The sequence below is a fragment of the Rhinichthys klamathensis genome, unplaced genomic scaffold (genome assembly GCF_029890125.1).
Source record: "Rhinichthys klamathensis goyatoka isolate OS25496 unplaced genomic scaffold, OSU_Roscu_1.1 h1tg000405l_1, whole genome shotgun sequence".
NCBI lineage: Eukaryota > Metazoa > Chordata > Actinopteri > Cypriniformes > Leuciscidae > Rhinichthys > Rhinichthys klamathensis.
In genome coordinates, this window is record NW_026606906.1 from 91,279 (window position 1) to 114,355 (window position 23,077).

At 38.8% G+C, this 23,077-nt stretch overlaps 1 protein-coding gene across 1 annotated transcript in view; it reads left to right on the forward strand.

Annotated features, from left to right (window-relative positions):
- The first annotated feature begins 3,854 nt into the window (after nucleotides 1-3,854).
- The window catches only part of chrnb1 (cholinergic receptor, nicotinic, beta 1 (muscle)), a 37,620-nt gene continuing 18,397 nt past the window's right edge, over nucleotides 3,855-23,077 (forward strand). The window contains exons 1-7 of the mRNA XM_056234770.1: nucleotides 3,855-4,028; nucleotides 7,402-7,535; nucleotides 13,756-13,800; nucleotides 14,205-14,314; nucleotides 16,697-16,805; nucleotides 17,413-17,557; nucleotides 20,312-20,497. Coding sequence (XP_056090745.1) covers nucleotides 3,968-4,028; nucleotides 7,402-7,535; nucleotides 13,756-13,800; nucleotides 14,205-14,314; nucleotides 16,697-16,805; nucleotides 17,413-17,557; nucleotides 20,312-20,497 — 790 coding nt within the window. The 5' untranslated portion in view covers nucleotides 3,855-3,967. The remainder of the gene's footprint in view (nucleotides 4,029-7,401; nucleotides 7,536-13,755; nucleotides 13,801-14,204; nucleotides 14,315-16,696; nucleotides 16,806-17,412; nucleotides 17,558-20,311; nucleotides 20,498-23,077) is intronic.

Sequence of the window (23,077 nt, forward strand, 5' to 3'; positions counted from 1 at the left end):
TTTCCCCATCACTGGTGGAGAATATTGAACAAGTCAGCATCTTTGACACTATGCATGAATGCTTACAACACCGCTAAATTTCCATCCTCCTTTCTCAATGACAGCGTCTCGGTTGTTGTGAAGTCTCTTGGCATCATGCTGACACTTCACATCATCACTATAACCAAACCACCAATATGAATACACCGGATATCCACTACATTACCTGAACAGACGGACCGGATTGCGTCATTTACAAAGTCATCAGATTTGAAAACCAAATCAGATTTGTGTGCAGTGTGAACAAAGCCACTATCATTTGTGTGTGTGTGTGTGTGTGCTGATAATATGCATTATTTTTTATATGTGTTTGTGTCCATTTTTAGATAGAATCTACAAAACATCCAAGTTTGCATTGTTTGCTGTTAGTTGCGTGTTTTATTTTCCTCAGATAATGTTTTAATGGGCATATGTTTTGGTTGGATTTTGTTTCACATATTGTTTGCAAGAATCCTTTGGGTTTTAAAATGCAGTACATTTACTTTTTTTTTCTCCAGATTGATGTGGTTTATGTCATACATGATATAGTCTGGGCTCTTAATAGACAATCAGACATTAGTTTATCATCATTACCAACAGCAGTTAAAGAGTTAAAGTAAACTACATCATTTTCCAGACATGAGAAGTGCATACATATTAGTTTCATGTGATTTTCTTCTTGCGTTATGTGGATTCTGAATATATATTTTCAAAATCAGTGGCGTGATACGATTATTTTACATGAGAGAATTGTTGAGCTGCAGAGCCCCTGTATTTACTGATCGTCAGTGTCTGTAATTGCTTTGCGTGTGTGTTCATGTGTGCGTGACTTTGAGGAGTAGCCCCAACCCAGCATCTGCAATGCAGCAGAAAAGACAAAAACTCAACCCTCCTCCCATGTTTCGACCAAAGTCTCGTCCCCCAGGATACATCTCTTAGCCCTCACAACAGCGCTGTGCAAATGTACCACGCTTCCCCTCCTCAGCTGAATGTCATTGCCTCTGTGTGTGTGTGTGTGACCACGAGAGAGAGAGAGAAACTCTGCTGCATTTTAAACTCTGCACATCTGCATTGCATACACAGCAGTGGGGTGTTAGTCTCTCGGCAGATGTGTGTTGCGAGAGTGACCTTTAGAGATCTGAGTTCTTCAGCTCCATCCCAGCTTTAGTTTAATCACAGAGTTCTCCCACGGTCCCTTGGAGGTAACCTTTAGTTTAGGGCTTAACTGCTGTTTATGTGGCTGGAAAGAGACGATGTTTGGACGTGTCTCCCCTGGCTCAATTTTACGTGAAATACAGTCACAACTAGTTTTGTTTTGTGTTTTTTTTTTTTGTTAAAAATACTATTATTACCTATTTTGAATGGAATATTAAGTATTTGAATATAATTATAAAAATGATTATTATCAGTCATTCTTTTGAACGGCCAATGTTTGAATGGAATTGTTCAATCTCTCTTTAGATGCTTTCAAAATATGAAATATGAACACCAATGTAACAGTTTTTACTGTCTAATCTATAAAACTCGACAGAATCACTCGGACCTCGGCTCCCGCATCTCACAGGATGAAAAGCAGTTCAACTTTTATTTTTATAAAATGGGTATTATAACTTATTATTTTGAATTGAATATGTAATATTTCAAGCAAATCATTATAAATATTTTATTATAGTTTTATAATATTACATATATATATATTATGAGTTATTTTTTTAAGTCCCAGTCGCTTCCATCTGTTTGTGGTCCTGAACATGTGACACTTTGAAAACATATGAATCATGAACCAATATGTCAGTGTTTTTACTGTCTGTTTGTTCCTTCAGTTTCTGTGTCCCTGAAAACGAAAGGTCGTGTTCAGTTTTATTTGTGTTTACTTGGTATAAATCAGTGAAACCGTGTGGATTCAGCGTTGCCATTCAACCTTGTGATGCAAACAGTCCCATTTAAGCTCACTTTGGGAAGATGAAAAAGACAATTGGTGACCAATGGCGATGGGCCCGAACTCTCGGTCTGTGTGTTGAGTGTCGATCCCTGCTCTAAAGGTCAACAGAGGTCATGATCTTACACCCTAAATGGACACTGTTTGGGATCTTCTGCATCAAGACTGACTGCTGGTTTGTTGCCGTCACCGTTGAAGTGTGTGCATATTAAAACGCCCACCTCATATCAGTTCAAGTCGGAGATGTGCTTATGGACAATGAGAGTCTGCTTTATTGAGAAGGAATCCCATACATTTTGTATGTTCTGCATGGATTATCCAAGTTATTGTAAGGAAGTCTTCCAAAAAGAAAGGAAAATAAACCATATTCGTTTTCTCTCGTCTTCCAAACCAAGACAAAGCAAAGGTCTTCCAGTCAAAGCCACGATGACACTATTTTTAATTTTTATAACCACCCGGACAGACTCGCTCGAACTTTGGCTTCGTGCAACTGGACCACTTGGACGGAAACGGCACATCTACGGTATTTTGCAATATTGGAAGGAACAACCCAATACAGTCATGCATGTACCAATATTTACTGGACACATTAACAATTAAAATGAGAGAAAAAAAAGATGATTCCTGTTTTAGTATTTAACTCACTGTTACTCTTAATACTCTATTCATGCATAAACTCTCAGCCCCGTATTTGCAATAGAATCTATATCTATTTCTATAAGTCTATGGGAGACGTATTATTAAACATTATTGAATAAAACTAATATATTTGTATGATTGTAAAACCAAAGTGTCATTTGTTTTATTCTCTGCTTGTGACTGTGTAAACGCTCTGTGACAACAGCCATTCAGATGTACGTATAATTCAATGCCCTCGTTTAAAGTAAGGCGTATTAATTGGCGCTCAGGTAAGTGCCAGCGTTTGTCATCTCAATAGAATTATACAGGCGAGTCAGCATTAGTTATGGGTTGTTAAGTTGACTTCTATAATGATTAAATTGGCCGAGGACCAAACAGTGAATATGGTGGGACGGCGCCATTACGGCTCGACGGGAAGTGAGGATGAACGGGAGACGGGTGGCATGTGTTTCCAAGTGTCTTTCGCTTTGTTCCCACGCAGAAAGCAGGTTTCCATCTGTTATCCTGCTAACTGCGGAGGAAAAACTTCAGCAATCCCCTGACCTCTAATTTCAAAAGGCCCATCAAAGTGTCAACACTCGAGAGCAGCGGAATAAATCTCATCCTTTAATCTAATTGGTGGGATAAAGCTGCATAATTCTTTTTAACAGCTCTGATGAATTACATAAAAGTACAGCACATTAATGCTACACCTCGTCTCGAGCCAAAAGCACCCCGGAACTGAATAAATATTCTGGCGTGGATTCAAACACATCAGTTTGCCTTATTTAAAGAGCACATTTGGGGGAAGACTCAGTGACTACCTCAATGTAAGGTAACTTATATGAGTGCTCTGCCTCGAAATAATTTGAAATGTTCATGATTTTTAATGTCAAATACATGGAGTTAAACCATGCATGTGCTCTTTCAGTCTGTGAATATGGATTTGAATTAGAAAAATAGTACCTTTTGTGAATGCAGGCCTAACTTTTGTCATCTTTACATTGCAAAGACAGCGCAGCTTATCAACATTTTAAGTGGCTATTTTTTACACAGATCGCTATCGACGACGAGGCATTGATAAAAATGCATTTACATTTACAGAAATCTTAATTGCAGAAGTAGCTAACGCCGTGCAGAAAACAGAAATATGAAATGATGATTAAAAAAAAATATTAAGTTACAAAAATAAGTTCTCTGAAATACTATTTTCTTAGCTGACGTTTGGTGTGGGCGCGTGAGCTCGATCCTTCTTGAGCGCGCGCATAGACACGGCCGCGCGCCTGTAACCCGAGCACAGTGACAGCGGTCTGACTTGTTGCAAAAACACGAATGGACCCTCACGTTGACTTTCTATGAAGATATCCCTGTGGTTTCATTTGGTGGATCGCCATGAAGGCCCAGGACTGGTTTATTGTCTCCTGCTGCCTCTGTGGCCTGAGCGCAATGGCAGGTAAGTTGAGTTGAAGTTTCCAAACTGAGTGTGTGCGTTGTGTTTTCACACGTGTAAATGCCCAGTAAACTTAAACAGTAACATCATAGTAAATCGAAGTTCTGAGGTCCTAAAACACCAGAGGGGTTTGAAAAAGATCATTAAAATTATTCTTTTTCTTCTTCTTTTTTTCCACATTTTAAATCGGTTTGGTACCGTTTTCCACATAATTTTAGTCATTTCAAACATTAACCTACATGTTTTTAACTACCTCAAATCTCACAATCCAATTATGAGATAAAGCCTGTCATTTGACCTGTTCTCATTAACTGTACAGTTTAATCCGAATTATCTTATTGGTTATTTAACACATCATTTGATGTAGCCTACTACTATGTCATATAGCTATGATTTCTGATTTGGTCAAAGAGTACAATATACCATAATATATAAATAAATGACGTCTTACTATTATATGACAGATTAATATAACAGCCCAGTGTGAAAAGGTCAACTGCAGTATCACGTCAGTCATTTGTCAGGAATGCAATATGTCTGCAGTCTATAGCGAACCATAATAGCATTATACTGTACAATTATTACGCCTTTAACAATTCTGCTTTCAGAATTGGCACAAAACCTCATGGTGGTCTCATGTTCATTTGATAACATAAAGTGCATTTCTTATACGATGTCTGTAGCCTACTACAATTCTGTAGTATTTTTCATTCAGAAACACTCTAAGGGTGATATGAAACGTGTATCTCGCGTTGTTTACTATTGGGTTGACTGGTCATTAAGATCCATAAATTGATGTTTTTGTGCTTAAACCAAATGTTCACAATGGCATGTCACAATAATTGTGTGTTTTGAAGCAGAATGATTGTGTGAAAGAAAACATATACATCAGAAAGCATGAGAGTCAGTTAGGAGAATTTACCACTTGTGAAAATAGTGATTAAAATAAATAAAAGGGACATTTGTTCAAGATTACCAGTTTTATGAATACTCCTGGGAAAACTGTAAATTAACCTCGAGTCAGAGACTATATCACCAGGAACTCTTTAAATTAAAAGTTGATTTAAAGGTCTTTCGGAGAGGTTAATTGTGGTAATTATTGTAGGGAAGCTTTCAATGGGACTGCTGGGCAGCAGATGGCATATTCTCAGCAAGGCCTCGTTTATTTCACAATATAAAGGCTCACACAAGAAGAAGAAAAAAAAGATTTCTCATTTCCATGCAGTTTCAGTACAGCGTTGGGGTTTCCTTTCTCAATAAAAGCCACTTGAAGTTATTACTCGCAGAAAAAGTCAGTCAAAATCATGTGAATGTGTGTGCATATGCTCCGAGCAGCAGCCGTTGGTAATGAAGGTGACGCGTGTCGTTTGTTACTGTCAGTTCGTATTCTGGGGGGCTCGAGCTGGCGACACTTGATGAATGTGGCGGCCCTAGAAGGCCTACTTATAAATGCGCCCAACCTTCGAAAGCTGAGGGGAAAAAACAGCAGACATGATGCATAAAAACCTCAGATGGCCGGGGCGGTGGAGTAAACAGTCACCCTCAAAACTGTGTGATGCGGCTCTGAAAACCAAGGCTATTCGTGAGTCTCTTATCTGTTCGCCTTTGTTCAGAGCTCAAATCCATCCATCCATCATTACACTCACTTTGCTTTACTCAAAGATTAGGCAGTAAACTGCCTTATGCACAAGACATATTTTTGTCAACCGGCAAGACTTTTAATACTTAAGATTCTTTAAAGACTTATACAACACCGTTTTCAATTATAAACGTAAAACTTATGCGTTTTGGCCGTTCATTTACACAACAACCGCATTTTGGGTAGCTGAAAACTCTTTTGAAAACGGTTTCAAAGTGCAAGTTTTTGAAAACGGTCTCTGTGTAAACGATAAAAACGTGAATCTGTGAAAACGATGACGTCATGCACTATAGAGAGCCTAAGTCCCTCCCCTTCCGGTCGACCACCATGGGACCTTATTTCGGAAAAATATTGTATGGTAGTCAATGGCGAGAGACAACAAATATTTTGATCTCGTTTGAATTGTGCCCTGAATTACACATATGATGTTTGTCAATTTAAAAGATACATTTTAAAGTCAAGAAAGTCGTAGTTTGATGTAGAACTGTTGAGGTTTAAGACTGCGAAAATACTTAAAGACTACAAACCCAAAAGGCGCACATTTTCTCTCAATGAATGAAGCTAAATCTACTGGAGCTAACTTTACTGAAGCTAACGTCTGTCATTGTTTCTATAGTCTTACGTTATAATCGTAATGTTTCGCCGTCACGCCTGAGTGTTTTGTACCAGACTGCACACACACGAGCAGCGGATCTCGCTCGTTGTTTCGCTTCCCGGGAGATGTAGTTCATCGAGCGATTTTCACATAAAACTAAATGTTACTCTTCCGTTTCATGACAAACTGCGACTTTCTTGACTTTCATAATTATCTTTTAAATTGACAAACATCATATGTGTAATTCAGGGCACAGTTCAGACGAAATAAAAAGATAAGTTGTCTCTCGCCATTGACTACCATACATATTTTTTCCGAAATAAGGTCCCATGAGCCGGAAGCGGAGGGGAGGGACTTAGGCTCTCTATTACATGTTTAATCTATAGTGCTTCATCGCCATCTAACGGCCTGGCAGCAGAATACAGCGTTTTTGGTCATTTTTCGCGGATCCATTTGAATGAAGATCTGTGCGTCTGTACGGAAAACTTACCATTTTAAGCATATAGTTGTCGTGTAAACGCCGTACCCTCAGGCTAGGTTCAGATTGCTGGTAATTGTTGCCCAAATCCGATTTATTTGCTCATATGTGACTACGATCTGTTTTTGTCACGAGTGTGAACCGAAAAAAACACATTGAATCTGATCTTTTCCATTCTGATTTGGGCCACTTCCATATGTGGTACTAAATCCGATACAGCTCAGATGTTTAGCAATGCGACCGCAGTGTGAACAGTCAAATTCAAGCGACTTTTACGTCACTATAGATCGACATTCGTCACAATTATCATCTTCAAAGATTTTACATACCCGACCTTATCAAGACATTATCGCTCTATACACAAGCAACACATGATGGCTCATAATCATAAATGTTTAAAAACTCTGCTCTCTTATTTCGTTTCCTTGTCTTTGATTTGCCTGTGCATAAGTTGACTTGCTTCCACGGCAGATCACACTAAAAAAAAAAGATCTCTTCGCTCTGGAATCTGACTTTGGCCACATTTAAAACAACAATGTGAACAGCTGTACAGACAAATCTGGATCTGAGCAATAAACCGGAATTGATCGCTAAGGCTCGCAGTGTCAAAGGGCAGAAGAGAGTTGTACTGCTCTATTTACCTGAAAGACATCATCTCTCCTAGGTGCATCAGAAACGGAAGGTAAGCTGATGAAGAAACTGTTTTCTTCATACAACGTTAAAGTCCGGCCTGCAAGGAGCCCAGAGGAAAAGGTTGTCGTGAGGATAGGCATGACCCTTTCAGCATTCGTCAGCCTGGTATGAGATACAAACACACATATTTATGGAACTTAATGGGCACCATTGTTGTGTTATATTATCGTTATTTTTATTATTAACCCTGCTGGGAAATAAACAGCTAAAAGCAGCCTAAGCTGGTCTTCCAGTCTGGTCATTAGCAGGCTGGTTTTAGAGGGATTTTTGGCAACTTCTTCAGATGGTCAGGCTGGTCTTAGACTGGGAGTCCAGGGGCCGATTTCACAAAGATAGACTTTGACTATGGCTTAGATATAGTAGATAGTCAGACTTCAGATAGACATCTAAATCAGACCGTTGCACAAAGCACTTAAGACTCTGACTATCTCAAGTAGGACTACACTGCAATGCATTCTGGGTAAAATAAGACACTTTTCAAAACAAAAAACATGGCGGATCGAGTAAGCGCATTCAACCGCTCAGTGCAGTTTACCCCAGTGGAAAATATGTGTTTGTTGAGGAGTACAACAGTTACAAGGACATTTTACTTGGGAAATTTAGCGGAGAATGTAGTAACAAGAAGAAATGTTTAATTTGGACAAAGATTGCTACGACAGTTAACAGCGTTAAAGACGTACAGAAAAGATACAAAAACATGGTTACAAGATGCCAAAAAAGAAATATTTAAGAGGAAATATCCAAAAACGGGAGGAGGACCTCAAGAGAAACTTAAAGACACTGAAATGGTGATGAATATACTGTATATGGTGGACAGTCACCTATGTTTTCTTTCGGCTGTTTGTAATGTAACTGATTGTTACTGCTGGTTGCCAAGGTGACAGAGTCTTATGGTGTGTTCACACCGAACGCGAATTTAATTGTTTGCACGAGTAGATTACATACAAAGTCAATGCAAAGACGCGAATAGACGCATCATTCGCGCCGGGCGTTGCGAATGACGCGAATTGGGCGACGCGTTTGCCGCGAATGTCTTCCGCGCAAGTTGAAAATGTTGAACTCGAGCGAATGTTCAAGCGTCTAACTAGACGCGATAGACGCGTATTTGACGCTCTATTCGCGTTCGGTGTGAACACACCAATAGACCTAAGTTAGCCCTGGGGGAAAGGTGTCTAATTTTTTTTGGTCTAAATTAAGTCAGTCTTTATTTTTGTAACCCTAACCCTAACCCTAACTTCCATTAGACTAGTCTATAAGCAATTTTTAGACTTGTCTAACGCTATATAGACCGGTCTAAAATAGCTTTGTGAAACCGTGTTGTAAAAAACGCTATAGAAATTAATTTGTCTTGACTTTAATCTAATGTTATATTGATTATGGGTTTTATTTTTTTTTAAATGTGAATTACTTGGTACCTAATGTAGTGCTTTTTTATTGTGAAGCACTTTAATCTTTATTTCTTGAATGAAAGGTGCTATACAAATAATGTTAATAATTAATAATGATTATTATTATTATTAGTAGTAGTTGAATGGCGAAAAAGTGGTGATTGTCTGACTGAAAAGCTCGTCATTTTATCCAGGGGTTCTGTGGGTCTTAAAACGTCTTAATTCGACATTACACAAATTAAGACCTTAAAAAGGTCCTAAATCAGAGCAGAACGTCTTAAATTCATGATGTCGTGGCATGAAATTTTGCATACATTGCAAAAAAATGATATTTTTGTCCAGTTTTCCAATACAGATATCTAAACATCTTTAAATCACGATACATTTTTGTGATGAACATGTAAAAATTAGGTCTTAAAAATTTGAACAAGAACAAATATCTATCAATGAGTTATGAAAACTTCCCTTTGAATTTTTTTTTTTTTTTTTGAGCCCATTGGCAGATATTAGTTCTTGTTTTTATTATAAACTCACACATGTTGTATCTCCCGTAAATGTATCTTGATTTAAGAAAATCTTTAGACATTTGCACTGGAAAAGACAAAAATAATTGAGGAAGAACATCTGTGTTCAGAAAGTACAGTAAAATTTATTTCCATAATCTAGTGTTTGGGAGCAGAGCGATTCAAGCTGCTCCTTTGTAAAACGGATTGATACAACTCATTGTGTTTCTCCTTTTTTACATTTAGAGGACATATTGATGTATCATGTTCCCTTTAATTTATTCCTTACATTTTCTTTACTTGGTCTTAAAAAGGTCTTTTTAAAAAGACTTAAATGTACCTTCATAAAACCTTCAGAAACCCTGTTTATCATGAGTTGGTTACTTTTTAAAGAGCGAGTCAAAAACATTTCCACATGTATTTCTTAAAGGTACGTCAGCAAAAAACAGACCCACAGAGTGTGGAAAAAATATGACTGGTTACGATCCTCATAAAAATGAAATAATATGACCGCTTTACAAAGCGCTATTAATTCGAGTTAAGATAAATTGTCCAAAGGAAAACCTCTCCCATTCTTTGTAGGCTAATAATAAAAGCTAGTTTGAAGCAGGTCTGATGGTTGCTTCAGCTGTTCAGTGTGTGGATTCGGTATGTGAATCAGGTCATGGGATCCTTCACTTCCTAACACAGGGATTTAATAACCTGGTCTCAGATAGCAGTGCACACACAGATTTGCATTTGCACTTTCTTATCAATGTTTTGTTTTCATTACTCAGAACAGAAAGGAGCTTCTCTACAGGCTTCATGAACAGTGATTTCACGTGGATTTTGTTCAAACTACCAAATGTGTGTCCAAAACTTAGAGATATTATTCATGTGTCGCTCTTAATCAGCCTGGAAGCATCCACACATGTAAGGCATTGCATGCATATTAATCATATGAAGTGTACTGTATATATACAATGTCTATATGAGTGTTATGGTGTGTGTGTGTGTGTTGACCCTCCCCCCCCCCCCCCCCCCCCCCCCCCACTGTCTGTGCTTGGTACTGACAGCTGACATTCCTACGCTAGTTTTAAATAGCATTCAGGACTGTGTACTGATCTAACATTGAGTCTCGGGTCTTTCCCTTGTCTGATAATCATTTCCCATCACCCCCTTCTCCCATTGGAGCCATGTTCCCATTATTTGTGTTGGGTTTAAACACATCTCAGTAGCAGAGAATTCAGGGATTCTTCATTATAGATATGCCCAATGTTTTCCTTATAAACTCCCCCATTTGTGTATCAACCGTCTATGAAACACGCCAGTTGCGCTTTACAATACAGATTGTTTCAAAGCAGCTTTACAGTGATAACAGGAAAATAATGCAACTAAGTTTGTTTCAGATCTAGAAGAAAATACTGTCATAGTACAGCTTAAGTTAGTTCAGTGATTCATTCTGTTGTTGATTCTTTCGGTTCATTTCTGTTGTAAAAAAGATATTTATTTAGTTCATTTATATATATATATATATACACTCACCTAAAGGATTATTAGGAACACCATACTAATACTGTGTTTGATCCCCTTTCGCCTTCAGAACTGCCTTAATTCTACGTGGCATTGATTCAACAAGGTGCTGAAAGCATTCTTTAGAAATGTTGGCCCATATTGATAGGATAGCATCTTGCAGTTGATGGAGATTTGTGGGATGCACATCCAGGGCACGAAGCTCCTGTTCCACCACATCCCAAAGATGCTCTATTGGGTTGAGATCTGGTGACTGTGGGGGCCATTTTAGTACAGTGAACTCATTGTCATGTTCAAGAAACCAATTTGAAATGATTCGAGCTTTGTGACATAGTGCATTATCCTGCTTGAAGTAGCCATCAGAGGATGGGTACATGGTGGCCATAAAGGGATGGACATGGTCAGAAACAATGCTCAGTTAGGCCGTGGGATTTAAACGATGCCCAATTGGCACTAAGGGGCCTAAAGTTAACCTGACTCCGCCAGATGGATTTGCTCCGCATATCCATCTGGAAACCTTCCGTTGAAGTAGTTTTGGTAAGGGGCGAAAATACTGGTTAGCTGATTGGCCTATGTTGGTGATAGACGGGCCAAATCAACCAATCAGATCAACAAAGCATATGACGTACTAACAGAGCGTATCTTTTCCTCTGAGAAAAGCCTCCAGAGCAGTGTTTTGCTCTTCTTTCAGTGAAGAAATACTCTGTAATTCCGATAAAACTTGCTCGATAGCCACGCTGATGCTAGTTTCATCCGCTGAAGCCGACATGTTCTTTAGACTGAACTGACGCGCTTCTCGTTGCGTCACACCTCAACCCGCCTCAAAGCCAACGCTGATTGGACGTTCGTTTGGTGAACTGCTCCCAAATTTTCTTTAACGGAAAGTATCCAGACTGATCTGCGAGTGAAACCTTGAAAGCTCGCGAGATCAGGATGGTCTCACGAGGCTAGCCTAAAGTGTGCCAAGAAAACATCCCCCACACCATTACACCACCACCACCAGCCTGCACAGTGGTAACAAGGCATGATGGATCCATGTTCTCGTTCTGTTTACGCCAAATTCTGACTCTACCATCTGAATGTCTCAACAGAAATCGAGACTCATCAGACCAGGCAACATTTTTCCAGTCTTCAACGGTCCAATTTTGGTGAGCGCTTGCGAATTGTAGCCTCTTTTTCCTATTTGTAGTGGAGATGAGTGGTGCCCGGTGGGGTCTTCTGCTGTTGTAGCCCATCCGCCTCAAGGTTGTGCGTGTTGTGGCTTCACAAATGCTTTGCTGCATACCTCGGTTGTAACGAGTGGTTATTTCAGTCAAAGTTGCTCTTCTATCAGCTTGAATCAGTCGGCCCATTCTCCTCTGACCTCTAGCATCAACAAGGCATTTTCGCCCACAGGACTGCCGCATACTGGATGTTTTTCCCTTTTCACACCATTCTTTGTAAACCCTAGAAATGGTTGTGCGTGAAAATCCCAGTAACTGAGCAGATACTGAACTGAAATACTCAGACCGGCCCGTCTGGCACCAACAACCATGCCACGCTCAAAATTGCTTAAATCACCTTTCTTTCCCATTCTGACATTCAGTTGGAGTTCAGGAGATTGTCTTGACCAGGACCACACCCAAAAATGCATTGAAACAACTGCCATGTGATTGGTTGATTAGATAATTGCATTAATGAGAAATTGAACAGGTGTTCCTAATAATCCTTTAGGTTTGTGTATATATATATATATATATATATATATATATATATGTATATATATACAGCTGCTCTGGAGAAATAGAGATGTCATCGTCCAGCTCAGTTCAGTTGTCATATAGTGGTGTCAATTAGGGCTGCATGATATTTAAGAAAAATGCGATATGCGATAACTCATTAAATAATGCGATAGGCGATAATGCTTAAAGCAGGGCTGCCAACTCTCACGCATTCAGCGTAAGACTCACGCAATTGACTCAATTTCTCATGCTCTTATGCCACCCCCCCAATTTCTCACGCTGAAGTGTCAACCCGGTCGGTCAAATGCCTGAAAGATGAGTTTATCTATAGATCTACCTGTTGAGCCACTTGTGATCGACTAGTTATACCGCAAATTAGTCAAAATATCCCGTAATCTAGAGCGAGCGCGCAAATATTGTGCTCCAAAGCATGGTAGAGAATGCTTTGGAGCACAATATTCAGACTCCCCCCTTTTCTATTAAAGCTAGAAAAGTTATTCAGCCAAGAGCAGTGAGTGATTCTCTCTGTCTTTTGCTCATGATCCCAGTTATTCCAAGCCATTGCGATATGCATATCGCGATATTTCGATAATTTTGATATATTGTGCAGCCCTAGAGTCAATGCAGGGAGATCAATATTATTGTTGAATATTAAGTGTCCACAACTAAGTGTATAGTGCTAGATGATTACAGTGTTTTTTACATTCACAAGAGCTCCTGCTATGGAGGTAAGGCTTGAGAAATGTCCTTTTCAAGCTAAAAATATAATTTAAAAAAAAATATGATTTACCTTGCCCAATATAGCATAGTGTTGAAATTGCTTTAAATTGGCATTCTTGAGTTCATTTTACAGAGCCGCCAGTTCGGGAAGCAGCGTTCCAGGATTGCTGATATTTCTTTGATAGTGTTGTCATTGGTAGAGTAAAAATAAACTAAATAACTGGCCGTATTGTGTCTAAAATGTGATTTGCTCAATATTAACAACTTGTTTATTGTACTGTTGTATAAAAGCAACATCACACTCATACCTATGGTCAGATCACAGCCAGGCACTCTAGATATTGTAAATTGTCATTGTAAAACCCAAAGAAATTTTGAAACTCTTGAGTTTCTCATTTTGAAACTCTAAACACGTGTGCATTAACTAATTGAATTATTTAATTATTTTTATTTGTTCCGTTTCATATTTTTTGTGTTCTAGAACATGAAAGATGAGGAGATGAACACCGTTGTTATTATGAACTTGGTAAGTCAGCACGATTTCTTCCGACTCCTGCGTGTGTCATTTTGATAAATAACGTCTTGAGCGCAATTCTAATTCATAAAGCTTTATTTGCATCGAAGAAAAGTTATCTATATCATCTATCATGACTGATTTAGAGGACTGAAATTACCACGTTACCTCACAAGACAAACTCTGACAATAATAACTTGGATCAATATAGCATAACTTTGAATGCGAAATGAAAGATTATGCAAATGGCGTTGATAATATGTATTGACAAATGTGCAGAGATATTGCATTTGGTGTTGTTAATGACACAAGCCAGATCATTTGATTAAATTATGAACTGGTTGTACTTATAATTTCAACGATGACCCTCATCTATCTGTACATGAACACACACACACCTTTTGTTGCTCTTGCAGGAGTGGAACGATTATCGCCTCTCCTGGAACCCGAAAGATTACGGGGGATTTGATGTGTTGCGTATCCCGTCTGCAAAAGTGTGGCTTCCTGATATTGTTCTCATCAACAAGTGAGTTGTGTGTGTGTGTGCGTGTGTGTGTGTGTGTGTGATGCTTCTTCACATATTATCTCAGAAAGCCTAGTGTCAGGCACATTATCTTAGAGAGTCTTTGTTGAGTTTCTGCAAGAACAGCAAAAATAACAAATAAATGATCAAAGCGCTTGTGAAGCTTGTCGAGAGATGCATGCACACACACCTTTCTCACACACTCTAGTTGTAATGCCCAGGTAGACCCTCATCACTGCTGGTGTAAATATCATGCCTCCTTCATTCATCTCTGCTTTATAGCCAATTAAACAACACTGCTGTCCGCTAGAAGCCTCTCTGGTCCTGCATTCATTCCCACACACACACACACACACTGTTCAGTGAGGGAGATCTTAGAGTCCCACAGCACCATTACCGTAATAGATGGGAAGTTTTAAATGCCTGTTTTGTGTCCTATGAGGATTATACACCATTGCCGAATGGTTTAAGGGCTCAAATGGTCAATCCATCTTAATTGTGGGTATTACTCTTACTTATTGTGATACAGTCATACAATATATCATAAAAAACATAATTGGACAGTGACATGTCAGTAACTCTAAGCTGACAATGACAATTGCCTGTCGACCTCCAAAAAGGACAAAAGAAAATAGTACATACACTTACACCTAATAAGCAACAATAAACAACACACGAGATGAACAAGAGCCAGTGCCATTTCCCAGCACCTGGGACAAGGTGGGTTTGTGTGTGTGTGTGTGTGTGCGTGCGTGCGTGTGTAAACCTTCCCTTTAAGTTCCCGGGTCGACTCTGAAATGTGTTTTAAGATTGTTTATGACTGCAGGCCAGTATCTGCACTCAGAGAAACCCCCGGTGCGTGTGTCACATTACAGACTACCTAAGAAGCACAGCTCTCGAGACATAATGCAGAGACCGCATCACTAGCCGCGTTTCCATTACAGATTAGCGAAAAACTTTGAGATAGTCCTCACTGCAGAACACGAAATCCAGGGGGAGGATCTCTCCCACCTTACATATACCTAATCCTACCCATCTCCACCCCTTAGATCTGGATCCAACTCCGCCCCCTGGATCTGGTGTACTGCAATGAGGTGCTACTGAAAACTTTTGCGATATTTTCTAAATGTCGATTAAAAAAAAACTATTGCGAAATGACGCCGTTTCCATGTACCGATGTTATGCGATTGAAACTTAATTTTTTCCCTCTCGCGGTGAGTCATTACAAAAATCATGGCAACCGACGTTAGTTTAAGTATATCTCAGCCACCGCACTAGACATTATTTTTAATGGAAGGAGACGCAGGCGTGTTATCCAAGCATTAATGACAAGGAAAGCTTCTTATACTTGTGAGCGGCCACGTATGAGAAGTTTCTCCCTCATATCTGCTTTGAGGTCTTGATCAATTGTGGCTTTTCTTTGTTGTTTAGAATCCAGTATTCCCGTAATACTTTTGTCTTTTATGAGTTTAATGAAGAACTGTCTCGTCTTCTGTCCATCATACCGTCTGGTGACCTGTAAATGCACAAAAACTGTTTCCCTTGAAGTTTTGCGAAATACTCCTTTTTCGAAATTGACGTGTATCCATTGTGCGTATTTATAATTAGCTATTTAAATGTAAATGGTAACGCGGCTACTGAGTGTCTTCAACTACAGCCAGATAGTCAGTGGTAGTGGGTGTTCAACATCTGATGGGCTCTCAGCATGTTCAGAAGAAGTGATGACGGGACATTGATAGAAAATCAATGATTTGATTTGGCTACTTGCATACCCTGAAAGTTACCTCAGGTTTTGGAACTGAAAGTTGAGGTTAACCAGGTTAGTTCTGGAATACCCCAAACCCAAAGAAACTCTCATTTTGAATTTGATATTGTCAATGTGGACTACTTTCAGGGGGGAAAAACGTTATAGTGGTGCCATTCAAAGACTAGTAGATTTAGGAATAGCTTCTTTCCTAAAGCATTAACAGTCCTAAATGAAGCGAAACTTTTTTTTTAAGACACTCAGCACTTTATTACATTAGATTATTTATTAGCCACTTAGCAGGAGAGTGGGTAAATTGTGTGTTTTTTATATTTTATTTTTTGATGCTATGGTTAGGGTGTGCTTGCAGGAAAGATGAGTGAGGGTTTGGGATGAATGATGAGTGAGATGTACTCTGTGTGTGGGTATGCATATGTTTTAAATGAATATGTTGTGTGATGAGTTTTATATATTGTATATGTGTTATAATGATGCACCTCACTAGAGTGGCTATAATTTCATTGTACTAAATGCAATGACAATAAAGGCATTCATTCATTCAAATTGCCTCAATGTGGAGGTTTAGGTTTTTAGTAGCTATGCAAGTTTATCTGCGCTTAAACTTGTGTTTGTGTGTGCAGTAATGACGGCGTGTTCGATGTAGCTCTACAGGTCCACGTGCAGGCCTACAGTAATGGCCGTGTGACGTGGACTCCACCTGCTCTTTTCAGGAGTATTTGCGGAGTGAAGGTAAATCCTGCAACACAACAGACATGCTGTACTGCATAATGGACCAATAAAACAATCAAGTGCTCCATTAATTGTTTAAATCAGTGCTGTGAAACATTAACAGCATGGCATAACAATTCAAGATGTGTATACATTATAGGTGATGGTACTTTAATGTTTTCTTTTTAGCACTCATTTTTTTGTTCTTGATGAATGTTCATCACCTTTCGGTAAATACTGTAGTAATAAAAGTAAGTTATGGATGAGCCCTCTAAATACTGTAATGATGTGTCGAAACAAAAGACGTTTAATGACGCATTAAATCACAAGTGTTTATACTCAGCACAACTGCACTATGAATATATTAACAATATATTACAATGCTGCTTGTTTAAAAGAGTCTTTTTTACCTCATATTCGTGGCAATCTCTCTCACTTTTGTACTTGTTTTGTGAACTTTTCCCCCTCCTCATTTGTATTGCTGCTTTTGTTTGGCCTCGCTCTAGTATGGCTGCGTTTGATGTTCCGTCTGGTCTTTGCATGTGTGAAATCAGAAAGAGAGATGATTAAAGGAAGATGCTCACACACACACACAATAACATGCACACATCACATTCTCCATCTGCAGGTGACATACTTCCCTTTTGACTGGCAAAATTGCACCATGGTTTTCCGTTCTTACACGTATGATTCCTCAGAAGTGGATCTGCAGCCTGGCCTTGATAAGAAGGGAAATGAAATCCGAGAGATAGTCTTGGACACAGGCTTCAGCGGTAATGCACAACGCACAACAACCTTTTAAACATTCAGACAAAGCTTTTTCAAGCCAATGTGAAAGATTGTCTTGAACCTATCTAGTTTTATACCTTATCTCAGCCAAGTGAAATGTCATTTTAACTTTAAAAAAAAAATACTTTTAAAGAGGACCTATTATGCCTTTTTACAAAAGTCTTAATTTTGTTTTTGGGCTATGCTTGAATGTTCAGAAAACACATTATTTTTCCAATACCCTCCGCTTCCGGCTCATGGGACCTTATTTCGGAAAAAATATGTATGGTAGTCAATGGCGAGAGACAACTTATCTTTTTACTCCTTCTGAACTGTGCCCTGAATTACACATATGATATGTTTGTCAATTTAAAAGATAATTATGAAAGTCAAGAAAGTCGCAGTTTGTCATGAAACAGAAGAGTAACATTTAGTTTAATGTGAAAATAGCTCGATGAACTACATCTCCTGGGAAGCGAAACAACGAGCGAGATCCGCTACTCGTGTGTGTGCAGTCTGGTACAAAACACTCAGGCGTGACGGCGTAACATTACGATTATAACGTAAGACTATAGCAACAATGACAAAAGTTAGCTTCAGTAAAGTTAGCGTCAGTAAAGTTAGCGTCAGTAAAAAGTTAGCGTCAGTAAAGTTAGCGTCAGTAAAGTTAGCGTCAGTAAAGTTAGCGTCAGTAAAGTTAGCGTCAGTAAAGTTAGCTTCAGTAAAGTTAGCTTCAGTAAAGTTAGCTTCAGTAAAGTTAGCTTCATTCATTGAGAGAAAATGTGCGCCTTTTGGGTTTGTAGTCTTTGTAATTACGTATTTTCGCAGTCTTATACCTCAACAGTTTTACATCAAACTGCGACTTTCTTGACTTTAAAATGCATCTTTTAAATTGACAAACATCATATGTGTAATTCAGGGCACAATTCAAACGAGATCAAAATATTTGTTGTCTCTCGCCTTTGACTACCATTCAATATTTTTTCGAAATAAGGTCCCATGGTGGTCGACTGGAAGGGGAGGGAATTAGGCTCTCTATATTCAGTAACGCTCTGTTTAGTTCCTGTCTCTATGAAGCCCCTCCTTCTGAAAAACACAGTGTGCTCTGATTGGTCGGCTTTACCAGTGTGTTGTGATTGGTCAACCACTTCTAGTATGTTTGGAAATGTCCCACCTCTTACCTTAACCATGAGTTTCAGCCAAAAAAATATGGAAGTAGTGTCCGTGATGTCATCCGTAGGTTTCTGAAGAGTTTTTTTGAAGCCCAAAGTGGGCGGAGCCAGCCATCGCCATCTTGGATAAATGAAAATGGGCAGAGGCGGATTAGCTGAGGTGACGTGACGGCTAACAGACAGCAGACAAACGGCTAGTAATGACAGCAGTGGCAATCCACCTGTCACTCAAGTGGCCACGCCCTTAATTATGCAGAACTTTAGGGCTTAAAGGGATAGTTCACCCAAAAATTAAAATTAGCCCATGATTTACTCACCCTGAAGCCATCCTATGTGTATATGACATTCTTCTTTCAGACGAATACAATCAGAGTTACATTAAAAATGGTCCTGGCTCTTCCAAGCTTGATAATGGGAGTGAATGGCTGTCTGTTTTTGGAAGTCCATCAAAGCGCATGATGGAAGTGAAGTGAAGCGATGCGTTCGTGTAAGAAAAATGTCCATATTTAAAACTTTATCGACTAAAATAACTAGCTTCCAGCAGACGGCCGTACGTATCGATTTACGCCAAAAGAGTTACACTTGAACTTGACGCACAACCGGAAGCTAGGTTATTTTAGTCGATAAAGTTTTAAATATGGATATTTTTCTTACACGAACGCATCGCTTCACTTCAGAAGGCCTTTATTAACCCCTCTGAGCCGTGGAGCGCTTTAATCATGAAAAGATGCACTTTGGTGGACTTCCAAAAACAGACAGCCATTAATATAGCTGATAATATAGCATAACAAGTGATTTATAAGCTGTTTTTATAGGCTGGTCATTTTTGACCGGGAACATCAAAAGTGTTACAGGGTTTTAAACACCACATAAGGGTTAATATCATTTAAACGGATGCATTATAAAAATAATTCACCCCCCTCACAGTTGTCATGAAGGGCAAAATTAGCTATATAGACCAAAACCACTTTTTGTACCAGGCTGTAAACATATATTTTTCTGCTGTAAAGTTGGGCATATTAACATGGGGGTCTATGGGATTGACTCTCCTTTGCAGCCGGTCTCTAGTGGCCAGTCGATGAATTGCAGTTTAAGTTGGATTCAAGAGAGAGACTGGCAGGTTTCCGCTTTGGTTTCAACACACTACTAACTAACTCAACCCGGCCTCGTCTCTTTATTCTGCGTATGCCTTGGGCAGGAATTATTTAAATGAGGAATATTGTGACGTGTTCCTGGAAGAAAAGCTCAAGACTACAATGGAGGCGTTTCAGGGAGTTCAGAAACCGTGACACTGATATAGAGAAGACCTGCCTTTGCTTTGCAACTTTGCAAACCATTTTCATGCTTAAACAGCAACATTACACACTAAAGAAAGTTGAACATGTAAAGTAGTATAATAAGTCCTCTTTAATGGGGTGTTTTAATACTTGAAAAATGTTATATTTTAAAAAAAATCACCTAATGACTGGTTGATTGCACTCAAAATGGCAATGTTGTATATGTCATTGTATTGTTTGAACACTACACCTACACACAGACACAAACGCCATTTTGTTTTTCTCATCATCATATCTTCTGTCATCCCAGAGAGTGGAGAATGGCACATTCGTCATAAGGTTTCTCAGAAGAATATTCGAGAGGACCTGTACGAGGACATCACCTTCTACCTGATCATCGAGAGGAAGCCCATGTATTACGTGTTTAACATCGTCCTGCCCTGTATCCTCATCACCATCATTGCCATCTTTAACTTCTACTTGCCACCTGATGCTGGTAAAGAGTTTTATTTTTATTACTTCAAAACTGATGCCAGGATTGATTTAAAAAAAAAGTGTCAAATCCAAATTCAAATTAAATTCAGACCATAAAATAGGTCAAATAGAAGAGAATTAATCCATTTACATCAATACATTTACATTTATGCATTTAGCAGAAGCATTTATCCAAAGAGAGGAGCAAAAGAAATTCGTCAAGGAGCCAACAATAATCATAATACAATAGGGCTGGGATGATACACCTATCTCCCAATTCGATACGATCACGATACTTGGGTGCCGATACGATATGTATTGCGATTTATCTATTTATTTTTGCCATTCGATATTGCAATATATTGCCATTTTTTTAACAGTAGACCATGGGGAAAAGCTAAATCATACACTTATACAGACTGTACATGATGTATAAGATATCATATTTACAAAAACAATTCATCACATCTTTCTGACTTTAATTTCAGAAGCATCATATTACATTCTCTTGAATAAATGATTCAATAACAAATCCATTTTTTAACAGTCACTTGTCAATGTGAAACAATGTAATTGATAAACGCGTTATTTTAAGCGCCAAGTTTCTATCAAAAGCTGATTTACTCTATTTTGCTCGATATCGTAGACATCACCAGTGTTTGTATTTGAACCTTAAACTTTTATCCAAGTACTTCTATGATAATTATTGTATTATCTAACTATTGTATCACAGAAATAATGATACTGAATGATTGAGGTTGAAAAGACTGCTGTTTCGTGACTACTCTCTCTGGGTCAGCGGCAGCGCCAACACAGATTTGAATGTTGCGATATGATTTTGTCAAAGGTTTAATAGACGGACAAATTTGAAGAAGATTGCGTGGGTGTTTGAATCGAGATCACAGCCTTTTAAAGCTCGATTGTCTTATCTCTCTCTCAGCATATGAGTCGTGCGAGGGCTTTTCAGTGCATTCAGTCTCACGCGTCCTCTTGAAACGGATGTTACGTCACTCGACACTCATAGATGGCGACACATTTCATCCTCTGTTGGAACAAAAGTGGCTAAATTTGGTCAACCTCGTCTATAAGCAACACTGTAAACCCGAATAAGTTGGCACAACTCAAAAAATTTAAGGCAATAAATTGCCTCAATTTTTTTAAGTTAAGAAATTCAAAGTTTAAGTAAGCAGAACTGACATATTTTTATTTTGTATTTGTACATTTGAATTGTTCTTAACTTGAAATGTTTGAGTACACTAATTCATACATTTAACTTAAAATTTCATGTAATCTCAATGTGAACACTTTTATTAGTATAACCTAAGCTAGCTTTAACAAGCTGGTTTGTTAACATACTATTTTGTTAACTTCTTAACAATAGTATGCTATACAATAACACTTGCAGCAATATAAAGGTTTTATTTGCTCTCAAATCAAGCTCATGCACCACTTGTCACCATGATGGTAACTATCCTAAAACCAACATTAACAGAAATTCTTCTAAATTAGCATAACGAAACATTAAAGTAACAACAGGTAACTTTTCAACCTTCATAATATATTTCCAAGTCTCTTGTGATGGTACATCAACTTACAATAGGTTGAATGACACGTCTGCCATAGCCTGACGGGGTCTGTAGCGTTTTTAATCGTACTTTTAAACTTCGGGTTTCGGGTAGTAACCGGCGAACAAAGAGAACTACAAAATTCGACTGCTTTACGGCATATACGTCACTTCCACCACCAACCCCACTTCCTTAAAATCGGACTTGCGAGCCAAATGTTATAGTCATGGCCGAAGCAGCACAGAAAAACAAGAAAGCAAAGGTTTTATCGGAGCAAAGCAAAAAGAGAAAAAGAGAAAGTGATCGCGTTAAAGGCAGAACGAGGATCAACATTGCAGAGCTGCCAACTCTCACGCATTGGCCGTGAGACACCCGCATTTGATTGGTTTCACACGCTCACACGTACGCCACACCCCCGGTTTCTCACGCTAAATTGTCAACCCGGTCGGTCAAATCCCTGAAAGATGAGTTTATCTATAGATCTACCTGTTGAGCCACTCGTGATCGACAAGTTATACCGCAAATTAGTTCAAATCTCCCGGAATCTAGAGCGAGCGCGCACGCGAGACAGAGACTGTGCTCCAACGCGCGCGGACGGCAGAGAGAGAAAGCGAGCGAGAGACCTTGCGTGTGCAGGGAGCATCGAACCCTCCATCGAAAAAAGAATGCCTCTCTCTAACCTCTCTAATTCGCTAGAGTAGTAGCGAATTATCAATCTGGTAGCTAGTAAACGATATTCTAGTTTTTGATGGTTAGCTATCGCTAGTATTCTCGTTCTGATTTGAACTTTGCAATCGATGAAATGCAAATAGCAAATGTTTGACCTAAAAAGTGTAGTCTACTCAACATGTACAAAGAAAGGAGGAAGATTATTAATAAAATCAAATTTTAGGATACCTAACATGTCTGTGATATTTGTTTATTTGTCTTGCCTCAAGCTATAATGCAAATCGATTTGTAAAATTTGCAGATTCATTTATGGTAGCTTGATATTATAATATTGACGATAAATGGTTATTATCAACCACTCAAACATT